The sequence below is a fragment of the Vulpes lagopus genome, chromosome 10 (genome assembly GCF_018345385.1).
Source record: "Vulpes lagopus strain Blue_001 chromosome 10, ASM1834538v1, whole genome shotgun sequence".
Taxonomy (NCBI): Eukaryota; Metazoa; Chordata; class Mammalia; order Carnivora; family Canidae; genus Vulpes; species Vulpes lagopus.
The window spans coordinates 47785288-47811426 of NC_054833.1; the positions used below are offsets into that span (position 1 = coordinate 47785288).

Here is a 26139-nt window from a genome sequence, read left to right on the forward strand (position 1 = left end):
TAGACAAGTGGATACAGAAGAACTTAGTCATCTGGAAAAGAGGGTAATGGAAAGCACACAGCTGAACAAAAAGAAAAAAAAGAATTTAAAAAAATAAGGATAGATTAAGAGATCTCTTGGACAACATCAAGCAAACATTTGCATTATAGAAGTCCCAGAAGAAGAGAGAAAGGTATAGAAAACTCATCTAAAGGAAATATAAACTGAAAACTTGTCTAACCTAGGAAGGGAAATAGACATCCAAATCTAAGAAGCACAGAGTTCCTACCAAGATAAGCCCAAGGAGGTCCATATGATGGAACATAATAATAAAAATGTCAAAAGTTAAAGATAAAGAAGTCTTAAAAGCAGCAAGAGAGAAAGTAAGTTACCGCAGGAGAAAACCTATAGGCTATCAGCTGACTTTTGGGAGGGAGTGGCATGATATAGTCAAAATGCTGAAAGGAAAAAAAACCTATAACCAAGAACACTCTACTTAGCAAGGTTATCATTCAGATTTAAAAAATAAAGTATTTATTTAATTTTTAAGATTTTATTACTTTGAGAGAACAGGGGAAGGAGCAGAGGGAGAGGCGGGAGAATTTCAAGCAGGCTCCATGCTCAGTGGGGCTTGACCTCAAGACCCTGAGATCATGACCTGAGCCAAAAATCAAGAGTCAAATGCTTAAATGATGGAGCCATCCAAGCACCCCTATCATTGATATTTGAGAGATAATGAGTTTCCCAGACACACACACAAAGATAAAGGAGTTTATCACCACTAAATCAGCCTTACAAGAAGTATTAAGGGGATTTCAGGTGGTAAAAGGCCAGAATTAGACATAAGAAAACTATGAATAAAAAGATGTAAAATATGAAATCATATACATAAAATGTAGAGAAGGGAGTAAAAAGGGAAGAGAAGGGGAAAAAAGAATTTTTCATTTAGAATGTGTTTTAAAATAAATGACCAAATTAATATAGACTTCTATTTACTTACAGTGTTATATATGAGCCTCATTGTAACCACAAACCCAAAACTTAGTATACACAAAAAATAAAGCAAGCACAAAGAAAGAGAACAAGAGAAGAAACAGAGAAAACCACAAAAACAACCAGAAAACAAATTTTTTAAATGGCAATAAGTACAGTATTATCAATAATTACTTTACATGTAAGTGGCCTAAATGCTCTGATCAAAAAGACACAGAGTGGCAGAATGGATAAAAAAGGCAGACCCATCTACATGCTACTTATGTGAGATGCACTTCAGACCTAAAAACATACAGACTGCAAGTGATCAGATGGTAAAACATTTACCATGTATCAATACTTTTGTGAGACAAAACAGACTTTAAAACAAAGACTGTCACAGGAGACAGAAGAACATTACATAATGATTAAGGGATAAATCCAAAACCAGGATATAATGATTATAAATTCCTATACATCTACCACTAGTGCACCTAAACACACAAAGCAAATGGGAACAGACATAAAAGGAGAAATTGACTGTAATACAATAGCAGCGGATTTTAACACTCCACTTACATCAATGGATAGGTCATCCAGACAATTAATAAGGAAATGATGCTTTTGAATGATACATTGTACCAGATGTACTTCACTGATATATAGAACATTCCATCCAAAAACAACAGAATACATATCCTTTGCAAGTGCAAATGGAACATTCTCCAGAATAGATCACATATTAGGCCATAAAACAAGTCTTAATAAATTTAAGGTTGTGATTCTACATCTTTTCCTACCAGTATGAAACTAGAAATTAATCACAGGAAAAATAAAACCTGGAAAGCACACAAACATGTGAAGACTAAACAACCAATGGGCCAATGATGTAATCAAAATACATGGGGACAAATGAAGATGAAAACACAATGGTCCACAATATGGGACACAGAGAAAGCAGTTTTAAGAGTGAAGTATATAGCAATACAGGCATATCTCAAGAAACATTAAAAAAAACAAAAACAAATCCAATCTCATCTTATACGTAAAGGAACTAGGAAAAGAAGAACAAACAAAACCCAAGGTGAGTAGAGGAAAGGTAATTAAAATCAGAGCAGAAATAAGTGAAATAGACACTAAAAAAGTAATGGGGGAAAAATTGATGAAACCAAGAGTTGGTTCTTGGAAAAGACAAACAGAACTGACACCCTTACCCAGACTCAAGAGGGAAAAAAAAAAGACCCAAATAAATAAAATTAAAAATGAAAGGGAAGTTACAGCCACTAGAAGTAATAAATGAGATGTTCACTAATGGGAGTTTTTTAAGGATCAAGGACAAGGAAGAGCTAGATGCAGTGGTGACCCCTTAGCTATTATCTGCTGCTGGTTGATTGTCCAAGGGAACAGTTGGGCAGATCAAGCCACCAAGTTGGCAGCCCATATAAAGACGACAAAACCTGCTAACTAAATATCAACCCCAATATTCCTGGAAGGATGGGAGGACCTCAGGAGAGCTAAGGATTGGAGATTTGGACACTGCGCTGCTCCTAAAGCCAACTGGAAATATAATGAATCCTTATTCCAGAACCTCTTATGGAAGAAATGATTCTCCATATTCACCACTGCATCCATTATGGGTGAGATGCTGAGATTACATCAGAATCCACAGCTTCCCTACACTCTGTTAGTAAGGAGAACATTGAAGAGAATGCTGCTTAGACCAGTAAGCTTGATACAGCTGAAACTGCTTTTTAGGGGAGAATTTGAAGAAATTGATAAGGTCAACAAACTACTTGGTTACCCCCTACTATCTACCCCCTAAAGGCCCTAGATAAAACAGAACACAAGAACTCACACATCTTGATACTGTGTAGTGTTGAGTTCCAACCTGGAACTAAGGAATATACCTGAATGGGGGCAGGAATGTTCCATTCCTCCAGCCGTGATCTTCACTTGGAAATGATAACTAGAGGAGTCCTGAGGTTGAATTTTGGGAAGTATTTCTGAAATATTGGAAGGTTTTAAAATACATGCCCAAATAAGATTATAGATCATTACAAAACTCAGTTATCTACTTAGCCAAGGTGGCAATAAGATTCTAAAGGCAAATGTATACGGTTAGTTAACAAAATCTAGCTAGCTCTTTAAATAGGGAAGGGTCAACTTTAATAGAAACTTCATTTTTCTAGGCAGATTAAAGATAAAGAAAATCCTTTGTTTACAACTTGGACCAATAATCTAAGAAAACTGTCACTTTAACAGGAAGAAAACTCAAACTCCAATCTTTTGTCAGTGTACTTCTGATATTAAAACTCATGCATTCCAACAAGATGAATTTAAAAGGTATATGCAGTCTCTTTCCCTCCCTGTCATCTCCCGTGTTGATATACGATGTTCTGACCAGAATCTCCCATCAAGAATGAAGGGCTCTCAGTTGTGGGAATGTGCCACCAGTCCTTCAACTCTTAGAGGCCATTAGGCATGGCCTTGACGGAAGACAGGTGCCTAGCTAAGGTCATGCCCTCTTCCCAGCTGGTCACATTCAGTGACTGTTATAAAAATCCAGGCCTTTTGCCCTAATTTTGGATGGTTCTGAAGACTAATCCTACTTTGGAACTCCTCAGGGAATCAGTGAAAGCTTCTGTTGATACTCTATCGCTGCTTGACATCTGCTTGATCTTCTCTCTTACTTTCCCTTCTCTTCCCCAAGTGTTGATCACTCCCAAATACACTTTTTGACATACATACTAGTCTCCAACATCTTCATCAGTCCGACTGTACACAAAATTTCTTTCCAAAGATCCCCTCTTACAAGCCTTCTATAACTTTCCTTTTTACATCAGACTTTGTTCTAAGTGTTCCCTCTTTGAACAACCAGTCCCACTTTCCTTGCAAAGAGTCGTTCTTATTTCCAGTAGTCTTAATTACATTTATTAACATTATTTACATTTATTTGTTCTTAGATTACCCACAAAACTGCACTAGTCAAAGTAATAAAGTTTCTCTCTGAAACAAAAACAAATGAACAAACAAAATAGAAACAAACTCAAATACATAGAACTGTGGTAGAAAGACAAACACCATGCGGTTTTTCTCTTCTGACAAATTTTGCAATAGAGATAACACGAATCTGCCTTTCAGCAAACAGGTAGAACAGAAATTCTACCTCTAATGTTGATAACTCTGAAGACAGGTCCAATGTAATAATACCAACAACTTGAAATTAGCTGTAATATCAAACATTTTCCCAGATCACATAAATTTGAAAAATGTTTGAGTTTCCATTTTCTGAGTTTTAGAATGTCTGATTATTACAAGCGTTTGCCTTTAAGCCAACTAAATGGAGTACTTTAAAAAATTCATTTTAGGAAACATCTTACATTTACAATATACAGGGACACACATACAAATACACAAACAAAATGCAAACAAAATCTTAAAGGCCCAGTTTCCAAGTATCTTTTTACAAAACAAATCCATTGCAAGATGGGATTATAATTTATAGATCCATTATTTGGTCATTTTTCTTAGGAGTCTAACGAATATTGTGGCCAAATGGTGTTGCAGAAAAAAAAAAAAGATTGTCATTTTAGAGAATACAGTCTAAAGGGCTGCATGTGGGGATGAAATTGTCATTTCCCATATCCCAGTGAGAACACGACTAGTTTTATTCAAAGATACCAAAAAGTTACAACAACGAACAAACCAAATGAAGCCGAGGGTACCTCTGTGAGCATGAGCTCCTCCCCAAAAGTCAGAGCTTCACCCAAATGAACCAAACAGAAGAAACAAGGTCACATGTCATTGCACACGAAGTACTCACCAAGAGATGTCCGTTCAAACCAAGCCCCAAAACTAGTTCCTTGCTATTATAGGTAAATTTGGTGCAGAAGGTTGGCAGTATCCAGGTGAGGTGAGTCCCCTGTGATTGCCTCTAGGACCAGAGCCTAGGCAGCCACTGGGCTGGTCACTGACTTACTTTAATGGCTGGGGGTTGATGAACCCTGAGAAAGAAGCTCCTGGCTGCCTTTCCAAATCTGTAACCAAACCCAATTTTGTCCACCTGATGCACAGTTAAGATAATCACTGTGATGTTGAGCAGGCCGCAAGGAAAGGGCTGATCTGAGAAGCAACCAGACGAGGAACCCAGCGGTGCAAGCCTCAACTCTACCTCCCCAAAGGAGAGTCAGGGAAATTTAAACCCAAATTAAAAGGGCCTGGGTAAAAAGTTGCAGCTGTGCTTATTAGTCCCATTAACCTTTTGGTCATCAGCTTCAGTGACATAAAGTAAGTTGTTAACGCAACTCACCAGCTTCCTAGGCAACTCACCAGCTTCCTTTCTTCCTAGGCAAAAGGAAAGCTTTTAAAACTAAAACAACTCACTTACCTCCCCCACTCTGGGGAGTGTGACCAACAGGTCCTATAAATTTTTAAGCTGCCCTACATAGGCTTTTCTACAACGACCCGAAAAATGAATTGTTCATCCATTCAACAATTATTGATCATCTACTCAGTGCCAGGTGCTGTCTCTGTTGTAGGAGGTAGGATACTAGGGCAGATGATGAAGGCACAGCCTAACAGGGGCCTGAAGAGGGCAGCACAGGGGAGGGTTAAAAGATAGGGTTACAGAGCCAGGATATCTAAAGCAAAATGTGAACTCTGATGTTTTGAGGCGATGAATTGGTCCTCACCACGGCATTACTCTTGTTGCTTTAAATCCACAAAATCACTTCCTGGAAACAGGCATAAGTGACGTGTGTTTTACACTCTGTTCTCTTAGTGTGGTGGGTAATTGGGTGGTGATTACCATCCGCTGACTGTGATACTGCTCTGACCCAGACCAGCTAACTCTGTCTACTTCGGGGCGCCATTCAGGAGGCAAAATGACAAACTATGAAAAAATACATGATGAAAACTTAAAATAACAAGATGGACGGAGTTTTCAGGTGATAGTAAGAACTCTCAGACCTCCCAAGTGTAAACAACTGACATCAAGTAAGTTTATAAGAAAACTTTCTGTGGATTCAAGTCCAAAAGTATTTGACACAGGTCCCTAAAACAAAAGGGAAGAATAATTACCATTGTCAGCAATATCATGTTGATGCTTCTGTAAAACAAACACACAAGGCAGGGCGACAAACACGATCAGGGTGGGGCACACAAGCCTAAAAGCCAAGACTCAGATTTCAGTTCTAGTTTGTAAAGTACTTCCAAGTTGGATATTTCCAAGTTTGGATGTGAGGAGAAAGAAAAAGAGGTCCCCTGAGGCCACATGCTGAGGAAAGTCTCTAGACACAGACAGACCAACATTCTGCTTCCTGCTTTTGATTGGATTTGATTTGATTCTTTGAAAAAAAAAAAAAAAAACGATCTGAGAATTGCCAATGCACAGGCCAGCCCGATGCCAGAGTACATGGGGTTTGAAAAGATTCTGTAATTTCTGTCTCTTTGTGATTACATGTGCTGCTGTATAGAGTAGGAAAAACAGAACCTAGGGGTGGGTTTCCCAGGTCCTGCAGCCACAACCTTACCCCTGGCAAGGAAAGTGTTGTCCCTTGAAAGTCATAAATAACCCATCCATTGGTAGTTATTTTCTACTACGTGCCTGATGGTGGGCAGGGCAATGTCTCAGAAGGTTGGTCTGGGAAAGAAATTGGGAGAGGGGATATGGCCAAACTCAATGGAGATCACATGTTCTCCCCCATGACCTGATCTGAGCATTTTCATAGACATTCTGAGTCTTTTCCTCATAGAAAACAGGAGAATTTTGCTCCTCCTTTCTTTCCCACTCCTGTTCATTCCAGTGTTTTTCATGTATCCTAATAACCATATATTTCATTTTCCACCCATCCAGACTCCTTGCTCCTCCCCATTCGGTCCGGGGAGAACTCGTAAATGTCATTGGTCACAAAACCACTCTCCACGCTCGCCAGAGTCATGAATCCACTTTCAGATGGGTTCACAGCCATGTTGTCATAGTCACAAGACATGTCATCGGGAGTGGCTTCTCCAGAGCACACTCGGAATGAAATGTTCTTCAGGTCTGGCCGGGTCTCAGCTAAGTCGGCTTCACTTTGTTTTCGGATGATGTTGTAAACCTCTAGGTCTGGGCTGTTCCCTTGGCGAGGAGAGGGCCAGATGGTGTGCTGCTCCTTTGTGCTGGGGCCTGGCTGCTCCCGTTTCCTAGGAGGAAAGAAAACTGGAGCTGAGTACTTTAGACAAGGGGATTGAGAATAGCCCTGTGGCTTCTGCTCCGGTAGGAGAAAGTCATCCCAGGCAATCACTACACGGCATTTCTCACCCACAGACACAGGTCAAGGCTTCGGGGTGGGGTGGGGTATGAAAATAGGAAGGTAGTGTTATATTCAAAGTGCTTGCGTGTCTATATTCACTGCTGCCAAAGCATAGAACAGAGGTGATTATCTGGGGAACTCCAGAGCTCCTGCAGCATCCATGGATAGAACTGGATGGGAAAAATATCACATTTTAAAAAACTCTTCTCCAAGCTGTCCTTCAATTCTGAATGTAGGCAACAAATCAGAGTAGAATTAGTGATATCTTTGACTTGATACCAACAGAGTCACAGATGTTTTCATATCACATCACAGTTATCATAGATCCCTTAAAATATTTTACACTCCTCTCTACTTCAAAATTATGCTAATTATACTCACCACTAAATAAATAACACCCACCCACACATTAATAAAGAAACACACATATTGCCAAACCACATTCAGTCTTGGAAATATTTTGCTAATTGTTTTTATCAGTACAATTGCTTTCTTTGCAATCCAATACATTTTCTTTTATACATTTAAAGATCTTGTTCTGGGAAGGGGTCCAGAGGCTTTACCCAACTGCTACAGAGGCCTCTGGCCCAAAAAGATTAAAAACTGGGATGCCTGGGTGACTCAGTGTTTCAGTGTCTGCCTTTGGCTCAGCTCATGATACTGGAATCCTGGGATCAGTCCCGCATCAGGTTCCTCGCAGGGAGCCTGATTCTCCCTCTGCCTATGTCTCTGCCTCCCTCTCTGGGTCTCTCATGATTAAATAAAATCTTAAAAAAAAAAAAGGTTAAAAACCCCTGAGATAGGCTCCAGCTTCAGAGTCACGATTCCTAAATCCTGATGAGGTGCTAAATAGACTAAGGAAGAGAAACTTAAAACAACAACAACAAAAAACCAACTGCAGAGTAAGCAGTTGGAAAATATATTTGTAATATTTTAATTGAATTCTATTTTTAGATCAAAAGGAATTAACTAATAAAAATGATCATAGTAAGAGCCAACTATTTTCAGTGTTTATTATATGCCCATTCTGCATGCATTAACTGTTTTAAATCTAGTAATCCTATAAGGAAGATATTGTAAAATGAAGCAGGTTCTACCATTGACCCTTGAACAATGAGGGGGTTATGGGTGTCAACCCCCAATGCAGTTTAAAATCTGCATGTAACTTTTGACCTACCGCAGACTGAGCCATTAATAGCATACTGCTGACCAGAAGCCTAATACATATTTTGCATGTTATATGCCTTATATACTGTATCCTTACAAATAAAAAGTTAAAGAAAATGTTATCAAGAAAGTCATAAAGAAGAGAAAATATTTACAGTACTGTATTTATTGAAAAATACCCAAAACATGTATAAGTGGACCCACACAGTTCAAACCTCTATTATTCCAGGGTCAACTGTGCATTGAAATCTTACTAATTCATCTTACAATGGTTATCAAAGGGAGTTGAATCTTAAACTGGACTTTAGTTTTCCTGTTGTAAAATGGGCATACCAGCCTTCTTCTTCTATGTATGGTGTAATGCTGGGGAATAAAAAGGCAACTGAGAAGAGCTGTAGGACCTTCCAAAATGGTGGCACACGATCCCTAAATAGAGATGCTCTAGGACAGTTAGTGTGGCTATTTTGTAGCAATCTATAATTATATATTTAATGAAAGGCAAAGTCAATTGAAAGGCTTTAACTATTTCATTTCAAATAAAGTGATTCAGTTTCAGATGTTTGCCAGGCGGCTTTGGAATAGTCATTTTTTAATGGCTCACTCTTTATTCCTTTACCCAATGAACCAACATTTTTGGAGTGAGGGCATACATTCATGAAAGCACTTTGCTGAGCGATGTGTGGAAACAAAAGAGGGGAATAACAGTTTCACTCCTCGAGTCATTTGGAATCTTCCACACACAAAAAAATTAAAGAATATAAGATCACTTTCTTTCTTTTTTTTTTTTTTTTTAAGATTTATTTATTTATTTATTCAGAGAGAGCAAGAGAGAGGCAGAGACACAGGCAGAGGGAGAAGCAGGCTCCATGCTGGAAGCCCGACGTGGGACTCGATCCCAGGTCTCTAGGATCACACCCCAGGCTGCAGGTGGCACTAAACCGCTGCACCACCACGGGCTGCCCAAGATCACTTTCTTAATTACAATCAAGCACAAATTCTTAGTACTTCTGAATGCCCTGAGCCCATCAGAGAATTTACTGTCAAATCTGCCATGGTAATTGAAGCAAACAGAGCAATGTCCAAATCTCAAAGAGTCTAGAAGATACAAAGGTCTATACAGTGAAGGTTTTACTTGCCTCTTTCTATAGATCCAAACCCAACACACAACTGCGATGACCATAAGGAGAAGGATGATGCTGGGGATTAGAATGTAAGCAAGATTCAAGGCAGCTTCTGAAAAGAAAATCATATATTATCAATGTTAGTGATATTGTTACAAGCTTCAAAACAGGCCTAAAAATGCATAATCAACACAGAATATTCCAAAGAGCATATTCCTGGAAGGAAATATATATATACAGTTACCCAGTTAGCAAAGTCTCTTCTAGTTTCAGTAAGTGAGCATTTTCTACGTATTACCCGAAGTAATAGAGAAAAGAAGTTTACATGTTGGAGTTTCTTGCAAAATATCAGAACCACACTGTTAGAATTATATATATATATTTTTTTTTCCAGAGGAAAGAGATTCTCTCTTTTCTTGTCTTTGCTCTTCCTTAACAAAGTAGAGTCTGCTTGGGCAGTGGTGATGTCTTTGGACAGAAATGGCAGTTCCCAAGGTGGGGTGGGGAAGAGGGAGGGAGGGAGGGAGGGAGGGAGAGAGAAGCAAATCTCAGGGCTATTACCAGGAAAGGAAAGATCACATGAAGCACATGAATCAGACTGTAACCTTCCCAACAAATCTGACTAAGACTAATTGGATCCAGTTGGGGCCAAGAGCAGTGACTGTGGAGGGCATTCAGAGGCCTGCTATCCTGACCTTTCCTGTCCTTTAAGACTTGGAACAAAGTCTAAATTTTCTGTCATGGGGATTTTAGGAAGAATCAGGGACTGGGGGGACTGACTCCTTTCTTACTAGTCCAAGGTTCCCAACCTTCTAGAAGCTGTTGCTTTGTTTTCCTGTGAGGCTGCAAACCTGGCCACCATACACACACACAGAGCCCCAAATAAAACCCACTTTACATGCCACTATGATAACACAATGAGCAATGAGAACTCCACCCACATCTGTTTAGAAATTTGTACTTTTTTCAAAGCATTTTCAACACATTTTATTTGTTATACAATAGAAAATTTGACTACCTTTGTCCTTGGTTCCTGGAAGAGAGGCTCTAAATCTTTGGAATTTCTCAGGTAATAGGAATAACTTTGTTATTCAGGAGCCCCTCAGACCAATCAGAGTTTATGCTGATGAGGTGTCTCAGAAGGGAGACTGGTGGGGCCTGAGGATGGTTGGGGGTGGTGCTAGAGATTGAGTTCAATTACATGGCCAACCTCAATAAAGTGGTGAACACGTTAATGTGCCAGGAGGGTAATTATGCAACCTGATTCCATAGGGAGAGGATACAGAAACTCCCCATATGGGACCTCTCCAGACCTTACCCTATCTGTTTCTTTGCTGGCTGCTCCTGATTTGGATTCTTTACAATAAAATGCAGTCATAAATATACTGTTTCCTTGAGTTCTATGAGTTGTGCTAGTGAGTTATCAAAACTGAGGGGGTCGTGGGCATCCTCTGGATTTGTAGCCGGCTGATCAGAAGTGAGAGTGGCCTAGGGACCCCCAAACTTGTGTCTGAAGTGAGGGCAGTCTTGTTGAGGACGGAGTCCTTAATCTGTGGGGTCTGCCCTAAATTGGGGTGGCTGGTCAGAACTGAACTGCAGTATTAAAATATCCTATTTCATTTTAGGGGCAGAGTAATGCTCTCAGATAGGTGAGAAACACAGCATTACTTCCATTATGCAAAAGATGACACCATAGCACAGAGAAATGAAGTGGTTTAAATGTTGCCCAGTGACATAAGTGCAGATCTCCCTCTTAAAACTCAAGGTGAGAGGCGAAGTTGAAATTCCATTAGCACTCCAATTTATCACCCCATTTTCTTTGATCCTTTATGATTTGAGTTGTAAAATATTTTTGCCCATTTCCTCTATCTGTTTCACAAGGGCGTATCAAGCACAGACATCATGCATCCCACATCCCGCCTGGGATTTCTGCTCTTATTCCTCTACTGCTCTCGCAGTACCCCAACCCCTATCCTATGACTGCTGGGTGGTCCCCCACTCCCATCATCACACAGGCACTTCACATCCTGGCCAGTCTACTTTCCCGGGGTGTTTTACCGATGAAACCCAACACTGTACACACTTTCTGCAACGTCTCAGATGCCCTGTCTAGTTCACTTTTTTTTAGTAGTTACGGGAACAAAGTAGAGAAAGTAACCACGGGTAATTTGTGATTGAGAGTCCCATCACCTATTTTCCCCTGGAGACTTCTGTCCATACCGTTGTTTCCTTTAAATGTCTCTCTGGCATCTTCTTTCCCTGTGTCTCCCGGAAGTATGGGTGTTGCTGGCTCTGTTCCTTCACCTGAAAACAGACACATGGACTTGAGGAGGAAGGCCTCACAATCCAGGTGGTCTCTGAGGTCTCACCAGGTTGTAGGTGGGATGCCAATAAGCAGTAGCAATTTGACCGAGGCTATGTGCACAAATAGAAAAGTAAAAGGGTTGAATTTGCTGGCCGACACATTTAATTGTTTTCATCTTCCTGGTAAGATTTTTGCTGCCAAGAATCATGTACTGAAGTAGACAGCAGGCGGCTGGTGTCAAGGCACAGAAAATACAGAGGTGCCAAAGGGCAGGGCCAATGACTCACTTCTAGGATTATAAATTATCTGTGTGGCTCACTTCTTTTCTCATTAGATTGAATTATTCCTTTCATATTGTAAATAATGACAAGTCACATCCCGAACTGAATTTGTGGGTTGTTGCTTTTCAGCTTTGGGAGAAATAGGCAATACCAGAAGAGAGATTAATGAACTACTTGACATGGCTGGGTGTGGCATACACCTCTCCAAACGGTCTGACTTCACATCAGCCCTCTTCCTGTTGGAAAATCTGGTCTAAAGAACATACGGTTTTAAATCCTTACAGGGAGCCTGGGAAACAGCCCAAATTAACCCAAATCTCAAATGAAAGGCTTACCTCTGGGCTTTATAGAAGGAGCTGTTGGTTTCTCTGTGGCAGAAAGAAACAAATATGAAAATAGTAACTAAATTTCCATGACATCTGAATGAAATTGGCCAGATCATGGCATCCACTTATTTACACATTCAATCACCTGATACACTTTATTTAGTGTTACTAGATGCCAAGATCTGGGTAAGTCAAAAGAATCACTTTTGCAGCAAGACTAGCCTTCCCCCAGCTTTGCTTGGGTATTTTTTTAAAAAGTATTTTAAAATTTCAAATATGAGAATTTCCAAATATACACAAAAAATAGACTGGTAGAGTGAAACTCTGTACCCTCACTTAGCTTCAACCCTTATAACATGGCTAATCTCGTTTTAAAAGTAACCCCTACCCCTTCCCAGCTATGCTCAGGCCTGGATTATTTTAAAGCAACCAAAGACATTTTAACATTTTCCACTGGGTTTGTTTTAGAGAGTAACAAACACTGACCTCCAAACAGTTGAAGTGGCGGTGGTGGGAAGTTGGTAAGCAGACCACTGCCAACCCCTAGGCAGACACTAGTGATCTAGACCATAAATCAGTTTAAATATCTCAAAGAGCCTCAGGACAACCAAGCTGCACAGAGAATCAACATCTACATGTTTTTACCTTTGGCTAGGAGTATGTCCCCCTGTGGTACTGGAAGGAAATCTCTCATGCTAATCAGATGCTCCGGGATTCATAAGGATAGGGTCCTTAAGGGCATGATTTTGGAATTCACAATCCTAAGGCCAAGATAGCAAATCTATTCTGAAGTTTCTGAAGGAAACTTTTAATCATCTTTCCCATAAGTGTGTGTGTGTGTATGTGTGTGCACATACACATACGTGAAAGCGTGTAAAGGTGATACAAATTGTTCATTTATTTCCAAACATCCACCTATATAGTGCCTTCTACATATAAAAACATCATCATGTTCTAAGAGTTTTATAAAAAACAAACACAATTTACCCTGGTAATAGTGTCATTGACGTAGTTGCTATTATTTTGATTTTGTACGCCATGTATCCAAGGTAAAGGAATAACTTGTCTAAATCTCACAGTGAGTGAGTAGCTGAACTGGAATTTGAACCAAATAAATTCAAGTAAAAATTAAAATTGCAAGGAGCCAAACTATGGTAGGTAGTGGAGATAAAATAGCAAATGAGAATAGTTCCAACCTTCTCTAGCTCGTACACTCTATAGGATGGCCATAACATATGGAAACACAGGATAATATTAACAAATATTAATTCTGTGATATTACATTATAATACATAGTATATTCAATAACATTACATGACCTATTCATTTTGCTTGTCCCTCCATGGTTCAACCCAGTGTGCAAAAGTGTATTAAACATGGCAGATTAATGCAGCATTTCCATTAATCCTTGCGATGAATCTGCAATGTGCTGCCTCAGCTGATTTGTCTCTGATTTTCACTGAATACACATAGGTGTATTAGCAGACCCCAAAGTAAGTGAGGGTTCAGATCTGGCTAGTGTGCCCCTACTCTACATGGTCATGTTGTCAAGTTCAGTTTTAGATATTATTCAGCCCTTCCCTTGCCACTCTGGCATATAGATCATGGCATATAGATCATGTGCATCCCTTGGAACTGCACTGGATGACCTTCCCCTAGCCCGTCAAATGCAGGGATTAACTCGTTAAATAGGTATATTTCTAGACCTCATGCCAACCATGTAGTGAAGGGGACAAACTTATAAATAGGCAAAGCATTGTGTGTGTGAGATGCCAAAATCCTCCTAGGAGGAAAACCAAACTTGGTTTTGAGGGGCCCTTGGAAGGTTTCCTAAAGGAAATTTTTTCAATTTCTTATTTTGAAAAATTTTGGATTTATGAAAATTTGCTAAAATAGTACAAAGAATGCCCATATATCCTTCACCCAAATGTTATGATTTTATCATATTTTGTTTATTTATTCTATTTGTCTATATTTTTATTTATGTCTCTAGATACATCCACATATGTATGAAAAACACAGACATACATGTATAACTTTTTTTACTGAGAATAAGTTGCAGACATGGTTACTCTTTATTCTAATTAATTCAATATGTATTTAAAAAGATGGGGGGGGGCAGGCTCTTATGTAACCACAGTAACGTGATCAGAACAAAGAAATCAACATTGATAGTCTATTACCTAATAGACCTTACTCAAATTTTGCCAATTGTCCTAATCCTGCCTTTTATAGAAAACCATCATCATCACCCAGGTTCCAATCCACAATCACCTGTTACACTTAATTGTTATGAGAGAAAATCATGTTGAATGTGAACCCAAGTGAGAAAGATTTGCTGGGAAAGGGTAGGAGTGTTCCAAGTACCGGGAACAGCAGTTAAGAGCTCTGGGGCAACTTCACAGAGCTCAGAGGGGAGTGAGGGGCACCTCACAGAGCACATGGGGAAGTGGGGGGCACCTCACAGAGTGCATAGGAGAGTGGGATGCACCTCACAGAGCTCACAGGGGAAGGATGGGGAAGGAGGGAGAAAAAACACCTTTTAGCAGCCAAAATCACAGCAAAAGCCTAAATTCAAACAATTTTAGGATTACTTAGTCTTCAACTAGATGTAACTAACAAGCCATTCTGTTCTGGCGAGGCAGGAAATGGTGCAGGATGGTCCCTGGGTAGTTGGCTTCAGGGAGCTGAGAAACTTCAGGACAGATCAAAATCACTTCAAGTCTAGATCTAAGTGGGTTATGAGGGAAGAGTCTGGGAAACCCCAGCAGAGTGAGACTGCAGGCTTGTAGCCAATTCAAAACACTCAACAGATCCAGAGGCAAAGGCCAGTTGGATTTGCAAAGGCATGCAGAGAGGGTGGTTTAAGCCTGCTCCTCACGGTGACTGCCATCTGTCCAATGCCAGTGAAATTAGTGTACTCCATCATCTACTTGCTCTGGTCATTATTCTGTTTCCTTAAAGCCCCAGAAAATAATGCCATGTGGCTGTTAGAAGACTCGCAGGAACAGTGGCCAGCTTCCTTTCACATTTTTTCTTTTTTTTTTTTTTCTTTTTCTTTCTTTTTTTTTTTTTTAAATAGTAAGGTTTTTTTTTGTATAAATTTTATTTATTTATTCGAGAGAGATGCACAGAGAGAGAGGCAGACACACAGGCAGAGAGAGAAACAGGCTCTACGCAGGGAGCCCGACATGGGACTCAATCCTAGGTATCCAGGATCATGCCCTGGGCTGAAGGCGGCTAAACCGCTGAGCCACCGGGGCTGCCCTCACATTTTTTCTTTTTCCCAAATTCTCTACAGCCAAGCTCACATGTGGAAAGAATGAGAATCTGTGATTGTCCACTTGGATGGCTTTTTGCTTCCTGAACTTCTCACCATTCTCGATTTGTCGTACATAAACAAAACCCTTTCTTTCCTTCATCCCTTCCCTTAGCATCAGCTACTCTTCTCCTCTACTGGGAATAGCCCTCAATGAGGAATTGTCACTCCACTCCCCTGGCATTTGCAACAAGCTGTCTCAGAGACCATGTAACAATTCTGAGATAGCAGCTGCTTACAAAGTTAAGAGAGGACGCTGAGAATTCAGCCATGTAACTTGGGAAAAGAGTCATTACCATCGGAATATTTGCAAATGAAATTGTTTTTCATGTTGCATCGGTCATCATTCCACTGGAACATGTAGAGGCCCCCGACACCAGCAGGAGCCGATGGTTGATGGTACATGACCACGCAGACCTCACTGCCGCATGAAGGCTCATCCACATACCAGTTCCTGTAGGAAAGAGGTCAACGATGGACACCATTGGAGAAGGAAACTCCAAGACTTTAAAAACCTTTGTTTTGCCATCAAGTGCCGTTGAGACATGAATTTAGGATTCTACTTCAGAAGACAATAGAGAGAGAGGCAGGAATTGAAGTGCTGCCAATGAGCAGAACCACGTGCTTTCTAATACAGACATCACCATCAATCCTCTGACATTTACCACAACCTCTTTGTAGGGAGGAATATATTACCATATGATATCTGCAAAGTAATTATGAGCAAAAGCAGTTAGCAGGGCCAGTCTGGATGATCTTGTTTCTTTCTTGCTCTTTGCTAACTGGCTTTTGTTTCTCTTTGTTTTAGAAATCAGATGCATCGAGAAAAGGCATGGTTTATCTCAGCCAGAGCTTGACCTGCTCACATCTCTCTGCTTTTTGACAGTCATAGACAGTCATAACTGCCTTTCTAGCCCTGGGAAGTAAATGGAAAATTCAAGCATCTGAGCAAGACTTTCCAAAATGTAGAGGCTGTCAAAGCAGGTGAGGGGGTGGCAGTAAGAGCAGACGGCCCACATAGTCTTTTTCAGTTTTTAAGTTGTTTCCACGTCATCAGGCAGACGAGCCCCTCCCTCTGCCTCTGCTGCCAGATTTCTTGTCTTTGTCTTCCTAGCTCTTGAATGGGGTGCATTAGCAGCCTGAGCTTCACTACCCAGTGTTACTTGGAATTAAATGGTGCTGCCACCCAGTTGGGATATTGGGTGCTAGGTTAAGGCCTTGGATTCTACAGAGAATCTAAATGCTGTGAGCACCCACTGTATGCATTGACTCAGGGCTGGGCTTTGTAGTCTGCATGGTCATCCACCTGTGTTGCCTCCTTCCAAGGCCCAGGTCTTGCCCTGATGCTCAGATTATTTAGCTGAGTCCTGCTGCTCTGCATAGATCTTGAGAGCCTCTCCTTGGAGGCAGCTGAGAGATAGGTCTCCTTGTAGCACCTAGGTATGCCTCTGTTTGAGTGCTATGTTACCATCCACCAAAGGGAAGATCCTCTGCTGCACCCACTGGGTTGATTTGCCTGGACAATAACTGAACTTGAAGCACTGCTTGGATGCTGCATCTGGACAGCTGGGGGCCCTGACTTGGGCTGGGCTCTGACCCAGTAGTTATAATGACCAGACAATATTCTAACCCACTTGGTAGATCTTTTACCTTGACTTACCCTGTTCTTTTTCCCACTGGCATTATGGCTTTATGTTATTTCATTTCACAGCTGATAGAATAGATGGAATATTATGCCAGGCACCTAGTTTGTGGACTCAAGCCAGCTCTCAGGCTGGGAACTCACTGATAGAAGAGGAGGCCAGGTTCTTCAGGAGGAGGGACCCTGCAATGCCACAGTTGGCATACATGGTAATCATTTTTCTTGTTCTCCCAAAGGGGCCTATGGCTATTTCGTAGAGTTATCCATGCACTGGGGAAGGGGAATATCCAAACGTTATAATTACTGTTGGGCACAGGATGCAAGTGACATTGATATTTGAAGACTTGAAATGTCATCAAGGCTACCAGGAACATATTGAGGTCAGGTATGAAATGGAGTTCTGGCCTAGGACCAGCTCATGGGGGGACCCATAAAGTGGTCATTTCCCATATGACTTGAACAGCCGTATTTGGTAGTTGGTATAGTTCTACATTGGTTCTTTAGCCTACAAAGTAAGAGCTATAATAGTGGACTAGGTCAAGCAGAAGCTTCTGAAATTGCACTCTTCCACACCCTCTCCAAAGCAGTAAATTAAAAAAAAAATCATTATTTTATCCAGGAGAAGATGACAGAAAGTAGTACTGCCCTTGAAGATCTAGAGAATGCAGTGGGGTGGGGGGTGGGGGGTGGAGGGTAGTCTTCATCATATCTCTAGTTAGTTCACTAGTCTGGACCCTGCAAAAACCAGGCAGATCCCAAAGGATAATACCAGAGTAGCATAAACACAACTAAGTAGAAGTCTCAATTACAGCTGCTGTGCCATATGTGGTATCTTTGCTAGAGCAGGTTAGCATGCATGCAGGGTACTTAGCATGCAGATCCGGTGAACACAATATTTTCCATCAGAAAGAGAATCAGAAACAGTTTGCATTCATTTGGAATAGACAACAGCATATATTTATTGTCTTACTTCAGGCCTATGTTAATTTTCTCACCCTCTGCCATAAGGAGACTTTGGTATAAGGAGACTTTGCAGAAAATCACAATGGTCTACTATATCTCTGACATCATGCTACTGAACCAGATAAACTTAGTAAGACACTCATATGTCTGGAAGGTTAGAGATAAACTCTATGAAGATTTAAGAGCCTGCCACTTCATGAAAATGTATAGGTTTCTAGTGATCTAGGGAATGCCTGAACATCCCTTTCATATTAAAGGAAAAATATTGCATCTTGAAGCATCTTTCAATAATGTGGAGGAGGAAGCATAGCACCTAGTTGGCCTCTCTGGGTTCTAGAGGTAACATATTTCACATTCGGGAATATTGCTCTGGCCCATGTATCAGCCAACACGAAGGACAGCCAGCTTTGAGTGAGGTCTGAAGCCAAAAAGGACCCTGAAGCAGGTCTAGGCTGTGGTGCAAGCATATTTTCCCATTGGGCCATATAATCTAGGAGATTCTATTAGTAGAGGTATCAGTGATGGGAAATATAATGCTGTATAGAATTTGTGAAAAGCTCCAATGAGAGAATAACAGTGTAGATCACTAAGATTTGATAGCAAGGGCATGTCATCTGTAGCTGAGAAACAATCACTTTTTGGGAAACAACTCCTGGCTTGGCTACTGGGCAAGGAGCACCAAGAGACTGTGCAGTCCAACCTGCCCATCATGAATGAGGTGCTGTCAGACACAACTAGTCCTGGGCTGGGCAGGCCAAGAAGCAGTCCATTCTAAGATGGAAGAGGTATATCCAGAACCAAAGAGCGCTCACTGTATAAGCAGGCAGAGCAACCTGCCATGGCATCTACCACTGTCATTCCAAAGCCCCTCTCAGCTTACACCTATACCTGCATAAAGGAATCCTTTATGACTTGCTTCAGAGGCTGCCTGAGTTCGGTTCATGGGTAGGTCAGCCAAATATGGGAGTATGATTCCACTGGACCGCAGCTGCACTATGACGCCACTCAGAGTTGGCCTTGAAAGGTCAAGTGGTAAGGGGACATCCTCCCAATGTCTTCAGCTTAGATGGAGCACTTAGTTAACTACCTTGCATGGGCAGAGACATTACTGGAAGTTAGAATATATAAGGACTCAGAAGTAAGGCAAGAGCTTGGCCAGATGATCAGGAGTCGAAAAGGAGGAAGAGGAGAAGATTGGAGATGAGGAACTCTTAGATAGAATGACATGATGTGAATATACATAGGGGAATAGGCATAAAGTATAAGGATCTATCACATGTTAAAACCCATCAGAAAGCACTTAGCATAGAAGAGGCACTAAACAGCCAGGGAGACAAAATGACTCAGTTAGTTGATGGCAGCTAGCTTATGATCAGCCACCCCGTTGCTGGCACAATAGATACATACTCTACTAGCCATGTGGCAGGGATGAAGGCTATGAAGGCTATGGGATCAACATGTCCATTTCCACTCACCAAGGCTGATCTAGCTACTGTAAAAATCTAACCTCCCAGCAGCAGAGGCCAAAGCTAAATCCCTAAAGGAAGACCAACCCTAGGACACCAACCTGGCATCCGGTAGCAAGTTGACTATGTTGGACTCTTTCCATCCTGAAAGGGGCAATGATTCATTTTGTTGGGAATAGATGTACAGTCTGGGTATGAGTTTGCCTTTCCTGCCTCAGGGCCTCAATCAGCACCAGTATGCAATATTTGATCAACCAACATGAGATTCCAAATAACACCTCATCAGACCAAGGGACCAACTTTATTAGCAAAGGAGGTGTGGGAGTAGGCTCGTTGCCTGGGGATTTACTAGTCACATCACATCCTGCACCATCTGGAAGTTGCTAGATGGACAGAATGGTGGAAGAATTTGTTGACAACACAGATGAAGCACTGGCTTAGAGGGAACACTTTGCAAGGAGGGAGCATTATCTCCCAAGACTCAGTGCACACTTTAAATAAATGACCTCTGTATATCATCCCATGTCCCCAAGAGTAAGACTACATGGGTGTGAGAACCAGTGGGCAGAAACAGGAGTAGCCTTGCTTACTACCACTAGTAGTGACCCACTTGGGGAATTTGTGCTTCCTGTCTCTGCAGTGCTGGGCTCTATAGGTTTTAGATGGCCCAGTACCCAAAGGTGAAATACTTCCACCAGAAGATACAGGAAAAGTCTTATTAAACTATGAGTGATGACTGCCACTTGAGTGCTCTGGGATCCTTATGTCTTGAGACCAGCAGGCCAAGAAGAGCAATGATTATCTTTGCAGGAGGTAACTGGTCCTAATCACAGGAGGAGGTAGCCATCCTGTCACCCATTCTGGGGAGGGAAAAATATATTTGGTATCCAGGTTATCTACCTGAGTTCCTGTGGGTACTCACATACCTAATTTCGATGGTAAATGGAAGTGTTAAATGACTCCAGCCTGAGAAGTGCAAGATGACTGGGGCCTCACGTTCCTCAGGGCTGAGGGTCTGTGTCCTGCCACAAGGTAAGCCACTGAGGCTCCCTGAGCAGAGAGTGAGGGGAATCTAGACTGGATGGTAGAGGAGGGAGGTCAATGAGTATCAGCTGTGGCCCTGGGACTAGCTCCTGTGGTGAGGAGTGTAGTTCGTCATACTAACTAACTTTTTTCCCCCTTTGTTTTAATTAGAGAGGGGGGGTGCAGAAGGAGAGGGAGAGGAGAGGGAGAGGGAGAGGGAGAGGGAGAGAATCCTAAGCAGGCTCCACGGCCAGCATGGAGCCTGACACAGGGCTCGATCTCACAATCCTGAGAAATTAAGAATGGGATACTTAGCCAACTGAGCCCCTCAGGCGCCCCACAAATTTCCCTTTTTAAAGTTTCTTCCAGGAAGAGAGGCCTGTGAGAACCTGGAGGGGCTACCTGTGGCACCTAGATGGAACATGTGGATCTGATTAGCATAATGGATGGACTCTGATAGATGCTGACCTGTTGTCTTCAAGGTAACAGGTAAAAAAACATATATTTTAATCTGCATTCTTTTGATTGACAATGATTCAAACTTTTTTTTTCCCATGTGATCATTGACCAGTTAGATTTTCTATTTTTCAATTGCTTAGGTTTTTTGCCTCTTTATCTTTTGGGGTTTATTGACTTACATAAATTTTTAGTGTCTTAATGACTTACATAAACGCTTTATCGTAAAAAAGATATTTACTCTGTAATTTGTTACATTTATCCAGTCTTTTTTTTTTTTTTCATTTATCCAGTCTTATGTCTGCCTTTTCACTCTGATACCTTTTGATGTTTGTCCATGTCACTTCATTTCTTAGGGAGGGACAATGGCAAGGCCATGGTATCAGGGTGGGGTGTGAAATGAGTGAGTCCTGATGCTGTGGGTTTAGGAGGATCCTCCAAAACGCAGGCTTCCTTGAGTTCCCTTTTGGCCCAACCAGGCCCACCCCTGTGGTATGGAGCCCTACAGTAAGTCTTAGCCCCACAGATCTTCAATCTCTCATTGGGGTTCTAATCCAAAAGGCTGGACAGCCAGAACCACTGACTTCAAGCATCATGTGCTATTAAAACAATGCTTCTGGGCCACATCTCCCTGGACAGAGCTCTTGGGACATGAGTTGGGCACAGATCCGGGCTGATTCACCACCCTCACCACACTGCTTTGGCCAGTGCCATCCTCTTAGGGCTCTGCCTGGCTGGACCTTCACCTCTTCCCCACTGACCAGGCATTGTGGATTCAGCCTGCCTCCTTTTTGAGTTATGTCAAGTGAGTTAGCTCTGTGGGTTTCTACACACTTACCTGAATGCTGACGTGCTGCCATCTGTCCAAGCATAAAGGTCCTGGCAGGCTGTGCTGTTGCTTTGTCTCTCCTCCCGCCTCGGAGCCCAATCCAGAAATCACCATCAGACGCCAGGAGGTTTTCAATGAACTTTTCTATCAATCTCTGTTCATCCTGAGACTCGATGCTAAGGAGCTGGCCCCCATCTGTCCTACAGGCTGCGTTGGCTTCCTCAAAGTTCAGTCTTCGAGAAGCATCATGGAAGTAAATGACTTTATAACAAGGCCTTTGTGTCCCTTCCCGGCAGACTGGCTGTCCTACAGAAAAAAGAAGCCAAGCTATTTCAGTACTCCCAAAAGTATACCAGGGCAGGGATGCTCTGGGGCAAGTGAATGAAGCTACCCCTGGGCAGGAATTCTGATTACTCATCTGTGGACTGTATAATGTCATTTAGTGCCTGAGAACAAATTTATATCCCTCCCTGCATCGAGATCCAGTAATTTCAACTCTGATGCCTGTATTGTGTAGGGACTCCATGTTTTGTTTGCTCCATTACAGATTCTTCAAGAGCAGACATTTTTGACTATGCTTTAAAAGAGAGGTAGCTGAAGACTTATGGTTTCACTTAAGGTCACACACATATAGCACTTTCACATCATCAGGAAGTCTCAGGGGACAGTATTGTTTAGAGTGAGTTATCTCTGGTGCTTCCTTAGGTAAGAGAGGTATTCCGAAGTTGGCTGTGGGTTCCTCTATCCTGGAACCCTCTGCCTGTGTAGTAGGACCAAGATTTCGCCCATGCTGTCCTGTAAGCAGAAGCTAAGAGCATCCAGTCGATGGGGTTTTCTGCTCTGAATGATCTTGCCGAAAGACACAGTTAAGGTTTACTGAACTCTTACCACATGGCATGAACTATGCTAAGGGCTTTTACATTTACATCTATACTTTATCTCATTGAACCTCACAGTAATCCCCTGATGTAGATATTGCTTATGCCCCATTTTACAGAGCAGAAAACTGAGGCTCAGAGAAATTAAGTAATTTGGCTAAGGTCACATAGCTATTGGTAGCATCACCAGAGTCAGAACGAGGTTCTGATTACAAAGTCAAACCTGTAACTGTTGAACCGTGCTGCCCAGTTGCCACTCCGCTGCAGTTTCAGGCTGCGTTGGGAGCCTATGTAATGTGCCTTATCCAACTGATACCTGGAAGGCTGAAAACTATCTCCGACGGATGGGATTCTACTGAGGAGGAGCAAATTGTTCACCCGTACATGTGCCCCTAGCTTGCATCTGGGCAAAGCCTTGCTGTGAGCAAACTTCGTTCCATCAATGTGTATTGAGTGTAGGCTCTGTGGCTGGCACTGTGCTAGATGCTGGGACTATAGAAACAAAGGCCAGGGACACCTGGGTGGCTCAGTGATTGAGTGTCTGCCTTCAGCTCAGGGCATGATCCAGGGATCCCAGGATTCAGTCCTGTATCAGGCTCCCCACAGGGAGCCTGCTTCTCCCTCTGCCTGTGTCTCTGCCTTTCCCTCTGTGTCTCTGATGAATGAATAAATTAAATCATATATATATATATATAAGAAACAAAGGCCAGTTCCTAGCCTGCAGAAACACACGCCCCTGGACCCAAATGTACAAGTGAAAACCAAATTTCAACAAAGGAAGTCCCTTGCAATGTAAGAGCCAGATTGTGGGCTGTGGGTGTGAACTGCTGCCATGGAGAAAGGGATGAAGGGTTTTGGTTTGGGAATCTCTTCCCAGCCCTCAAGGAATGTTCTCATTTTCCTAATTTGTTTTGCAGCCGTGTGGGGAATCCGATAGCATTCATCCCTATACTGACCAGTATATGGGGCAAAGGCTGCAGACAGTTAACTGCATTTTCAGTGCTGAAGGGGAACAGCACATGCAGATAATCCAGGAAACTCCCAAGAAGTCTTGTTTCTACTGCTTCTTTTATCACTTTTGTAAGGAAATTCTCAATAAGCAACAAGTTATAAGAGTTTTGCATCTTCTCTCTATTATTCATCTGCCTTGCTAGAACTCTAACAGGACTGGCTCATCAGCAAATTAAGAGGCCTCAAAAGTACGACATTTTCACTAAGAGGGTGTTCCAGAGAGAATGGGGGCCCCTGGCCAGAGAGGCTGTGGCTGGCACACTGCCTAGGGAGAAGACTCAGCCAGCCCAGCTATTGTGATTCCCTCAAGGTGGCTCCAAATAGGGCAGCAGAGGGAAAATGAGCCTCAGGTACCTCCAACCTGGTACAGGAGCATAACATAAGGTGGAGCTGAATTTACTGGCAGTCCCCAGTTTTCTACCTTTGGTTTATCAAGGGAAAACATAACACCTTAAACGGGTTTCCTGTATGGTCCAGCCTGGCCACACTCTGCAAGTCAGCCGGTGAGTGCCAGAGAGAGCCAGAGCTGGAAGGATGCCTGAGGCGCATCTGGTTCCCCTGCCTTCAGGAAGTGTCTTTCTCTTCTCATTTGCAGGAAGGGGAAGGGCGGGGGCTTCTGTTCCCCACGACCTAGGACAAAGCCCATGCAGCCCTAACCTAGGCAGCTTAGTTCAGACGCACCCCCCCTTCTGCCGCCTCGCAGCCCACCCCCATTCCGAAACACACTTTAGATCCTTTCTATCAGCTCTGCAAGCACGGATAACGGAGTCGAGGCTGTCATTCTCCATCCTCTGTGGGCGGTCTGTCCTCGCCCCGAAGACCTGAGAAAGAGGCAGGGACATCCTCCCCCCCCCCTCCCCCGACATGCAGAACAAACAGAAGAGGCAAGAAGCCAGAGCACTGTACCTCCTCTGAGGTCCAAGTCCGAGGCTGCATTGACACGACAGGAGGAAGGAAGCAGAGAGTCATTCCCCTGAGCCAGGCGGGGCTTGTCCCGCGCTAACCGGGCTTCTTTCTGGATCTCTAAGCGCTCTGCTCCAGAGCTGGATCCCGCCATACCCCCCCCACCCCCACCCCACAGAAGAGACCAGGAGCAACAGGCTGGGCTCCCACCGCACAGCCGATCCAGAATCCCCACCGTCTCCGCCTCCCGGAACAGGAGACCTCCGGGTGGGCGGGAGGAGGGTCGGTGAGCCTGTCCCGCGCGGGGGTCCCGGCAACTGCTGCGCCACGCTCGGTGGGGCGGGCCGGGGGACGCCTCCGGGGACAGTGTGCCCACTGCCGCACCTGGCCTATGTGCCCTAACGCCCGGAACTCTGGGCGGGGAGCGGACTTTGAGGGTTCCAGGATCCGCAAGGATCCGCGCCGGTCTCAGCCAGCCGCGGGGCGACCGCTCCCCCACCTGCAGGCACGCGGGAGGGGGGGCGCTGGGTCCACTAGCGGAGCCGGGGACGCCCCTCGCCTCTGCAGGGGGCCGGAGAAGAGGTGCTGCGGACTCGAAGGCGGCCCGCAGCGGCCGGGGAGCGGCGGGCGCGTCTGCGGAGCCCTCCGGGGACCGGCCCCCGCCCCCGCCCCCGCCCCCGCCCTCGCCCCTGCGCGCTCACTCACCGCTCAGCAGGCGGCCGGTGGCGCCCCGGGGCCCCGCCAGCAGCGCGGCCAGCAGCACGGCCTGCAGCGCGGCTCCCGGCTGCATGGCCCGGCTCGGGTGCGCCCTCGAACACCGCGGACAGCGCGGCGCCACGGCGCTGGAGCGGACCGACCCGGGGCGGCGTGCGCGGCGACTGCCAAGGCGGCGGCAGCATCTCCCGAGAAGCCCCGGACCCGGCGTCCGGAGGAGGCGGGGAGGGCGCGGAGCCAGCGCACCGCCCCCCGCCCCCTGGGACGTCACGGAGGGCCGGGCAGCCCCGCCGGCCCGCCAGCGACCGCCTCCTCCAGCGCGCCCCGCGCGGCCGACCCGGCCGACCCGGCCAGCCCGGGCAGCGAGCCGGGGAGGGGAGCCGGTTCCCGGCGCGCCCCGGCCTGCCCCACCCCCTCCACGCGCTTTCCACAGGGATCCTGAGGTTTGTCCAGGGCGCGGGGCCGAGTAGTAATATCCCGGTCTGACCTCT

At 43.7% G+C, this 26139-nt stretch overlaps 2 protein-coding genes across 2 annotated transcripts in view; one reads left to right on the forward strand and one right to left on the reverse strand.

Annotated features, from left to right (window-relative positions):
• The window catches only part of BTG4 (BTG anti-proliferation factor 4), a 103689-nt gene that overhangs the window by 28010 nt on the left and 49540 nt on the right, over positions 1-26139 (forward strand). The window contains exons 3-4 of the mRNA XM_041770398.1: positions 17475-17614; positions 21217-21346. The gene's annotated coding sequence lies outside the window, so the exon portion shown is untranslated. The remainder of the gene's footprint in view (positions 1-17474; positions 17615-21216; positions 21347-26139) is intronic.
• LAYN (layilin) lies at positions 3866-25880 on the reverse strand. Its single transcript, XM_041770396.1, is given in 8 exon segments — positions 3866-7134; positions 9548-9644; positions 11753-11836; positions 12454-12486; positions 16060-16217; positions 22152-22233; positions 22236-22448; positions 25640-25880. Coding segments are annotated over 8 exon segments (1116 nt in total). The 5' UTR covers positions 25725-25880; the 3' UTR covers positions 3866-6770.